Genomic DNA, 9,695 nt, shown 5'->3' on the forward strand with positions numbered 1-9,695 from the left:
TGGAGGGGTCGGGTGCTGGGGGGCACATGCGGAGCCCTGACTGTCTGGCCCTGGGACCTCTGGCTGCTGCCTTCAGGGGGGAAACCAGCCCTGGACACTGCCCTAGACCCAGAGAATGGTTTTGTTTGGAAGAGACCTTCGAGATCATTAAGTCCAACCATCAGTCCAGCTCTAAGTCCACCACTAGACCATGTCCCTGAGCATGAACATCTACTCATCTTTTAAACACCTCCAGGGATGGTGACTCAAGCACCTGCCTGGGCAGCCTGTTCCAGTGCTTAATAACATCTACAGTAAAGACATTCCTCCTCATATCCAACCAAACATCACACAAACACAGAGGCTTTACGTTGCATCTGTCCCTGTCTCTGCACCCTCCTCACCCCTCTCCCAGGAGCAAACAGGGCTGGCAGCACATTTCCCACCCACTCCCCACAGGAGCAAACCCAGGACATGTGGGAGACATGGGGTGCCACCCCCGATAACATTTCATCCCCACTGCAAACGTGTCCCCTGCTTCTGACCACTGACAGACTCCTGGGTTGCCGCTCCCAGCACCCCCGGGAACCCAGCCCTGCTGAGAGCCGCCGTCGACATGATTAAATACATTAATAGGAAACCATCTGTCTTCGGGAGCGCTGGCCACCCTATAAATTCCTGGTCTGACAGCAGCTTGCCGGCCAAGCGGGCGCTGTGCGGGATGCGGGGGCAGGATGTAAGCAGAGCCAGAGCAAAACAGACTTTCCGCTCTGGGGGGAAATGCGGCAACGGAGAGACAGTGCTGGGGGCAAAAGCTTTGTTCTGCCAAGGGGAAGCAGCATCTGGAAATGTCCCAGGACAGGGAGAGAATAAGTTCATTTCACTTCAGAATCACCATTATTTTTAATTTTTTTAAGATAGGTTCGACAGTGATGCTGGCCTTGCAAGTCCTTGCTCTGATACTTATGGCTTGGCTGCAGTACCCAGGGCTTGTGGGCACCCAGGTCCTCCCACTGGCAGAAGGACAGGCCCTGAGGTGGCAGCACCCCAGAGCTAGGGATGTAGGGACAGAGGGATGTGGGGATGGAGGGGTTTGGGGAAGAAGGAATGTGGGAATAGAGGGAGGTAGGGATGGAAGGATGAAGGGGTGTGGGGATGCAGGAGGCCCTGTAATGGGATTGTAAGAGCACGATGTAGTTGTGCGTGAAGCTTATCTGCATTTCAGCAGAAGTTTTGTGGTGTTTGGTTGTTTTTTCCCCCCCCGACTTTCTGAAATATTTTGAAGTGTCTAGAAGTTTCCTCACTGGAAGCCCCCCACCCCTATTGTGCTCACAGCCATTCACTGTGGATCACTGTGAGAAACCTCTTTTCAGGAGGGAGCTGGATGCTGTGGCCGATCAATCAGTCAATCAATCACACGGTCAATCCATCACCTTGCTCACAGCCTGAGACAAGTCAGAGAATACCCATGCAGAGCCGAATTAATTACTCATTTGGATGGGTACAAAGCTGGAGACCCCCAGACTGAGCCCACATTTACACCAGGGTGACTATAATGAGAATTTCACCTCCCAAATGTGCTGCAGGCAGCTGTGCAGAACTTATTCCCAGCCTGGGGAATACAAGAGGTGAGCACTGCTGAGCCCCACACCCAATTCACACTAGTCCCTTGCAATGCTGATCCCCTCCAGATGTGTGAGCGCTAACACAAGTGCACACACACATGAACATGCTCCTTTTCATTGAAAATTGATGGGGAGTGATTATCAAGACTACTTCAAATCTGAAAAAACTGGGGCTAGCCAGTACGCCGCTTACAATTCTGTGGAGTTAAAACTTTGTGATTTCCTTTGTTGGTTTCTAGTTTGAAATCAGAAACCTCCAGGCTTTTCCTCCTCAATACTCTGCTAAAGAAGATCTGCCCCAGGATAAGCCTCCCACAGGAGCCTGTGCTCCCTCTGCTTGGTGGAGAGCATCTCCTTGTGACACTGCAGTGTTCTGGGGAGCACAGCGCCAGCCATAGCCCAGGGGTGGCAGGGGCTGGACAAGCTTGTGTGGCTGTGCCGTGCCCAGCAGCTGAGGCTCGTAGCCACCCAACCAGTCCAGCCCAGCAGAGACCTGGCCCTGCTGCGGTCACTGCTTGGGACTGCCCATCTGAGATTTGGGAGAGTTGCAGTGTTCAACACATGTTGACAGGGTTGGTCTGGGGCCAAAATTGCAGCACAGGGGGAGACTCCAACCCAACCATCGCCCCATGGAGGAGGGCCATGGCCATGGGACGCAGGGGGAGATGGAGGTTCAAGGAGCTGCTCCCTTCCCTCCCTGCTTGTTCAGTGCTGGGGAAGATATGAACATCAGTGTGGCATGGGACTTGCTTCCTCCAGCCCTCTGAGAGCCCACCCAAGAGCTGTGTTCACCTGCCCAAGCACGGAGTGATGAGCCAGGTCCTCTCTGGCCAAGCCAGTGACACCCATTGCCTTTGCCTCTGTGGGTACAACACTGGGGAAAGATTTGCCCCTGACTTCACCCGGGGAGGGAGCTGGTCCAGCGGTTTCAGTAAGCATTCAGGAAGGAGCCGGAGAGCAGCAGTTTGGCCCTGCGTCCTGTCCCAAGCAGAGGCGCTGCCCAATGCCAGTGGCCCGTCCCCATGCTGTCATTTTCCGAGGAAGCCTCGCACCCCTCACAGATGTTGTGGAGGCAGCTGGCGGCTCACATGGCTTTGACTCCTTGTTTCCAGCTGCTGCAGCTCATTAAAAGGAGCTATGGTACATTTAATCCTTTCCTAATGTCACTTTTCCCTTGAAGCTGTTGCTGCAGTGATGATCACAGTGTTTATGCATTCGTGAGCAGGGGAAACAGTGGTCTACAACCACTGCTTGGGATGGAGCTGTTGAGCCAAAAAGACCACGTTCCCATGGGGATGCAGGGGTACAAGCTGCCCAGGAGGCTGGAAATAAGCTGCCTGAGCCATGAAATTCAAGCACAGCCTCTGTACCTGTGGTGGGAATGAGGGATTTAATTCATCTTCTGACAGTGCCTGGTGAGATTTTACTATGGGGATGCAAGTGCTGGTAGCAGTAGACCTGAGGGACCCCTTTTCCTTCAAGTCCATCTATGAAGATGGCTGTGAGCCTGTGGCCACCCTGAAATATGCATTTTGCACTTCTGCTGTGGGACGGATGAGTCCCATCCCTGTTGCTTGCCGCCGTGATTGCCCAAGGGGTTCCTGGGGGCAGGGGACTCTCTGAGGGTGCATTACCTCCAGGCATGAGCAGACAAAAATTAAAGCTTTTGACCTTCAGACAGAAGAAAAGCAACCTTTTTTTAGGACAGACCTACTCTAACTACCAGTAAAGGATACTGAAACAGACGTAACGATCATCAGAGAGGCCAATTTTCCCAATTCCTGGCTCTTGGTGATGGATACTGGCTAAAATTTGCAATTTTCACCTCAAAGCCTAAGCCTGTAAGCAGTGAAAAGCAAGCTGCAGCCTGGGAAGGATGCGTAGCCTCCAGATCTGCCACAGGACGGGAAGGCATTAGGAGCGACTCTCAAATCTGGGACATGGGTACAGGGCGGCAGAGGGTTCCCACGAGCACCGTGGAGGTTGTAGGAGAGGTTTGTGTTGGGTGTGGGTGCAGGTACACACGTGGTGCACAGGGAAGGAATGGGTGGCATGGAGGCAGTGGGTTGTCCCAAATGCTCTCGCTGACATGTGGCACGGCGTGGGGGCTCGGCACTGTGATGGCACCAGGGGCTGTCCAGCCATGTGAGGGAGATGTAAAGCTCTGCCCCCAGGGAGCCAACGTTTTCAAGCAAATAATTTCTACTATTTCCAACAAAATTTCCGTTTTCCCGGACTGATGCCATAACCTTTGCGGGTGTTTTTTCCAAGTGAGATACAGAAGCAGGAACAGTCTTGAAAGGCTCAGACAGCCCATGAGACTGGGGGGTTGGTTTTGGGTTTTTGTTGTTTGGGTTTTTTTTTGTTTGTCCTTGAGACTTTTCCAGATCGTCCCAGAGCAGAGACCTGACTGCCCAACTCCCTTCTCCGAGCTGCTTCTGGAAGGTATTCACCATCCTCGCACACCACGGCACACATCCACCTCAGCGCTGGGTTGCCTGTGGGAAAGCTGCAACCTGTGGCCAAGCTGCTTTGGATCCACACACATCCCAGGAGCCCCAGGGATCACTAAGAGTGGGGTTTTCGTTCTATTTTGTTGTTGTTGTTGTTGTTGTTTTATCCCTTTTCTGCACTTCCATCCAGCTTCTTCCTCACCAGCCAGGAACAAAAGGGACCAGGCAACTCCTTGAGCCCAAATGACTTTTGGAAAGTCCACATCTGCTTTTGAAACTGTGGAAGCCGATTGCCAGGGGAAAACCATGCAAAGTTGTATCAATCCAATCACCTGTTTTTATTTAAGACTACTAGCTGAAATCATCCACCTAAGATAATAATTTCCAAGCCAATCTGGATTCGATTCAGATAAGACAACGACTGACTGGCAGGTTTGTAAACCTTTTCCCTCCACTGTTAATTATTTTTTGCCTCTCACTGTGGCCCCTTCTGCAACTCTGAATGAGACCAGAAAGGGACAGGGTGGTAGCAAGAGCTTTCCTTGCCTGGCCATGAAAATGAGAAGCACCCCCTCCTCATCCTCCAACCTCCCGGCATGGGAGAGCATGAATGCATTTCGTCTAAACAATTCAGTTTTGGACAGTTTCCCCAAATTGATTTGGACCTCCGAGAGCTCAGCGGAGCCAGGCAGGGCCCCCCACACCAAAGTCGACATTGTTCCACCCCTTGAACCAAGGCCAGCTTTGGCCCATGCTCTTTTGAAATTTACCCCTCATTGACTCAGGGTGATGGTGACGCTCACTCAGCTCTTGGCGAGGAAGGCGCTTTCTGTCCTGCATAGCTACAGGCAAAGGAAATAAAGCAACATCTTTCCCAGAACTGCCTGCACCCAAAGGCTCCCACTAATGTCTTTCTCCATCTCTATAACCCTTTTGCTCCCATATCATGGGAGCTCTGGCTTGCAGTCATGCCAATTTAAGGGTTGGCCAAGAAAACACCATGAATTCTGGCAGGATACTTCAGGGTGATGGTGGGAGCTGAGCGATGCCGAGACCCAGGACTGCTTGACGTTCCCCACCAAGGGGAAGTGATGAAATATGGAAGGTTCAAGCTTCCTGGACAAAACAGTGCTTAAAAAGTCCAGTAAAAATCACTGTGAGAAGAATTATTTTCAGATGCCAGGCCTATCAGCTTGCTCAGCTTGGCTCAGCCTCAGCTGGGCCTTCGTGGGCGTGGGAGACGGCGCGAGCAGCTCCTGGGAGATGGATTGGTCCCTGGTAGCCACTTTGGGCAGGAGCGGTGAGATCCATCCCTCCAGTGACGTGGGGATCCAAGAGACACTCTCGAGTTATTTCTCATGGCTCACAGGCTGTCAGGACACCCGGCTGACTCCCAGCCCAGAGATAGCCCTCTCCCAGCTTCTAGTGAGGCGTCTCTTTGCCGAAGAGAGGTCTCCAACCCTGCTGAGATGTTCTCAATTATTGGCTTTACACAAACCCGGTTGGGCTTGGGCAGATCTCTGAACAACCCTTCTTTCCACAACAAGGAGTTATGAGGCTCGGTCCTTCCCCAAAGGGGTAGTTTGCTGCCAGGATCTGCAGGGGTCAGGACTGGAGGCTGCAGCCTCACCATCAGCACCAGGGTGAGAGTGTTCATGGCAAGGCTGGAAAATGTTGCAGACACCTACCCAAAGCCTCAGCCAAAGGAGAGGGGTACATCCTGACCAATGCGCCTCTGATCTGTACAGCCAGCCCTATCAGCACTTGCCCGGGCAGATGCACGGGTGGCAGGGAGCACCCAGCTCTCCCCACTGTCTGCATGGGGACCTCCTCTTCACCAAAGTGTCCACGTTCAGTGCCTAAAATAGGCTGCGCACTCCCTTGTGCTTTTGCTGTGCTCACCCTGGCCCTGCTCGCTGGACAGCCGAGGGGCCACAGGGGCAAATAGCCCAGCACCGGCCCCAGCCTGCTTGACTCAGTGCTTGGCGCCAAGCTGGTGGCTGTGACTCACAGCCTGGGGCTGCCACGGGTCACACTGCCACAGCGCATCAGCTCAGGGTGGGCACTGACGAGGGCTGTGGCCAATTGGGGTGGCACGTGGAATTTGGGATGGCTGGATGCAGCTGCCCCAGTTGGCATTTGCCCAGGACAGTGCAGGGAGATCATGGAAAGGAGCTGTATCCCTGGCTGTGTTGGTATCTGCATGGAGCACACAGGTGGGAGATGGGCCACCCCCAGACCAGTCCTTGCCTGTGAATAGTGGGGGCAGCAGGGCTGGGGCTTCATCAGCTCTTTCCTTTCAGCTTGGATGTTGGCTGATGGATATGGATAAAGGCTGCTTCCTCCAAGCCCTTGCCTGCATTCAGCCCCTCACATGGTCACGCTCTGGAAAGATGTGAGAGGACGTGGGGACTGGCAGGAAAAAGACTCTGAATAATAGAGAATGGCCTCAGAAAGGCCCTTTTGGACTCATGAATAGGATTGTGCCCTGATAAACGAGCTCCTAACAGCAGTGAAAAAGCACTGAGAGATCCCTGTGGCCAGTTCAAACTCAGGGACACAGTCCAAGCATCGCCTCTTGCCACCAACTCCAAGGCTGTTAAACAGCTTAGCAGGGCAAAGGTGACCTGAGGGATGCTTCCCACCATGATGATGAAGCAAAGCAATAAGTTACACATTCACAAATGCATCCTATGCCCTACAACCTGACCTCGAGCACAGCAGGGGATGGCATGAGATGGGTCCTGCCTTAGGAATGGGCTGGGGCAGCTGCACTGGGTGAGATGTGCCCTGGCCCCTGGCAGGAAGGAGCCCAAGGAAAGAAGACTCTACCAAGCACGAGGTTCTGGCTGAGAGGTTCCTAGCATGAGGGCTGAGGCTGCTTCTGCTTCTGGGGTCAGCAATGGTGTGAGGAGATCCCAGCATGGAGATGCTATAGCTACACATGGTGCTTCACCCCAGGAACCAAGCTCCTTGAAGAAAGGGCTGTGAGAAGACATCTCTGCATCTTCTCAGCTGCCAAACATCCACAGTCATTGGCAGAGCCTGTGACAAGCCCGGTGGCATCATGGTGCAAGAGTTCTGCTCTGCCATCCCTGCTGCAGGCAGGGAACAAAGTAGGTTTGGGAGGATGTAGGGGGAGCAGTGTTCCCAGGACATGAGACAAAACATTTTTTCTGCGAGTTCTTGGTAAATAGCAGGATCCCATGAGAAACCTGATAGTTCATCTGTTGAGCATTTCGTATTTAAGCATTGCTTGGGTTTTTTTGTTACCCGATGAAGGATGAACACACTGGCTCACAGGTTTGCAAGGGCCAAGTAGTGCTCAGCTGCCCACTCAACACACTCAGTCTGGGAATCACGGTGCCATGTGCCAAAAGCCCCATCCTCAAAGATCAGTTAGTAGAAAGGGGAAGGTGGAGACGCTCAGTTTAACGTGATGACACCCTGGAGCAGAGCTCGCTCCAGCAGGATCCAGGTAAATCCTTCAGATCCTGCTCTGCTGCCATCCGCCTTCTGCTGCAGTGGGGACTGGCTGGGATGAAGCCTCTCCTGCCTTGTGCACTCAGCGCTGTAGCAAGCACATTTTTCTAGAGGTCCCACTGATCTTTAAACCACTAGCTGATACGCTTTATCTGCCTATAGGCCTTCCATATATCAGCAGCAGAGTCCCTGTGGATGGGCAAAACCCACCCTTAAGCATCTAAAAGTCTTGACTGAACTGTGGGCTTCTTTTACAGCAAAGGGTGAAACAGGGATTTGCAGACTTGAATTTACATCTCACAGAAAGAGATGGGGAGAAGGAAGCCTGCTATGTCTTGTGCATCCAGCATGTTTAGCTGACACTGCTGGGATGTACCTACATCAAACTGTGATGTTGGGATATATGAAAGAGCTGCAGAGGCTGCAGGAGCCACCTCTCAGGATACTCGTGAAAAGACCTGGGCTCTGCTCCCAGGCCCAGTGGTGGGGACATCCCCACACAGGGTCTCCATTCAGCCAGGACAAAACAGAAGGTTAATGTGAGCTTTGGGGAGGAGGTCTCTGTGACTGGGAAGATGGTGAGATGCACTATGGTGTGTAATTAAGTGTGGTGTGTAATTAAGTGTTTAATTAATAGCAGCCTAAGGAAAGACACTGAAACACTGAGTTGCTGCTACTGTGTTTACAGGTGGCGGAGCTTGTCTTTTCAATCAGTCCTACGGAAAAACCTGAGCTTCACCTTCCCATGACACTGGGGACCAAAGACCCTGTCCCTTTGCTCCCTGGGTTCCTCATCCCGGGAAGAGCTCCTGAGCATACAGCAACACCCACAGCCTGTGTGAAAAGCCCTGCCATGGAGCAAGCCTTGGCTCGGAGTTCACTTTTAGTTCAAAATCCTTAATTTATGAACCCTCCTGCACTGGTGAGACAAAAGTAAACAGTCTTTACACCTCGTGTCTGCCACAGCTGCGGTGCTGTTCAAACACCCCGGGAATCTACAGGCAGGGGAAGGATAAGTCACCCTTTCCTGGGGCTCTCTGGCTCCTGCTCAGACCCAGGGGAGACGGGGACAGGAAGGTCCCTCGGTGACATGGCAGGGGCTGGTGTCGGTCCCTCTGGGGATGGAAATTGGGAGGGGAGGATGGTGGGGTGTCGGTGCAGTTGTGGTTGAGATGGGATGTACAGAGACATGATGAGCCCTGGGATGGCATTGTGTGGGTCATATTTGGCACAAAAGCAAGGGGAGGGGAAATGGGAGGATACACACACTCTCACATGCCAGAGCTTTCTCAGGGTGATCCTCTCTATTGCAGCTTGCATAGATGTGGTGATTCAAGTCCATCAGCACTGCACTGCTGTCCCCAGGCTGTAGCTGCCACTGCAGGACCTTTTACTGCAGGACCTGCAGCTGCATGACCTCCTGCTCCAAGCTAAGATTCTTCCCCAGCTCTTACAGTCACTGAGACACCTCTGGGTACAACTGTCCCCAACAATGCCACCAACCACAGCCATGTCCCACCTCAAGGACCCACGAAACTGGACATAAGACACATTGCTGTTAATGTACACAGGTCACATCAGCACCTAAGACTGCTTAGCACAAAAGGTATGCAGAACTAGGCAAATAAAGGAAATGCCCATATGCAGCAGTAAGCAATGTTTAGGGCTTTTGTTCTCTTTTGGGGGATTTTTGGTTCTCCAGTCCTCCTCCACCAGGACTGTTCTCTTAGCCCCTTGAGGAGATGGCCACTAAATTTCAATAATCAGCCTGTGATGGTCTTCAGTCCTTACCTCTTTTCATAAGCTACTGGTTCCACATAGGGTAACTTATGTGTGCTTATAGATTTACCACCTCTGGGAAAATCATTCTGCATCTTCTCTACACTCCCATGTGCTCCTAGAAACACCTGTCTCTTGGGATGCCGCACACTTCTTTCAAACACGCAGACATTTTGGGAATAAAAGGAAACCACTTCTCCCAGCACAAACAACAGAATTTATGCATTAATTTAATGCAATTTCATCTCAGATTGCTCAGAAGATGCTCACCATCAAGATTCTTTAAAAGAAGAGACAACGTACCTGCAGGCTCCTCTGTGCTGCTGGCAGCGGTGGTGGGGGGAGCGGCAGGGATCTCTGTGCAGGATGGCAGGAA

General features: G+C 52.3%; 1 protein-coding gene across 1 annotated transcript in view; it reads right to left on the bottom strand.

Annotated features, from left to right (window-relative positions):
• LOC104539253 (netrin-1-like) overlaps nucleotides 1-9,695 on the bottom strand; it is a gene marked incomplete at its 5' end in the record, with an annotated part of 46,818 nt that overhangs the window by 17,957 nt on the left and 19,166 nt on the right. The window contains 1 exon segment of the mRNA XM_010182729.1: nucleotides 9,623-9,676. Within this exon segment, the coding sequence (XP_010181031.1) occupies nucleotides 9,623-9,676 (54 nt within the window).

The sequence above is a fragment of the Mesitornis unicolor genome, unplaced genomic scaffold, assembly GCF_000695765.1.
Source record: "Mesitornis unicolor isolate BGI_N332 unplaced genomic scaffold, ASM69576v1 scaffold7604, whole genome shotgun sequence".
NCBI lineage: Eukaryota > Metazoa > Chordata > Aves > Mesitornithiformes > Mesitornithidae > Mesitornis > Mesitornis unicolor.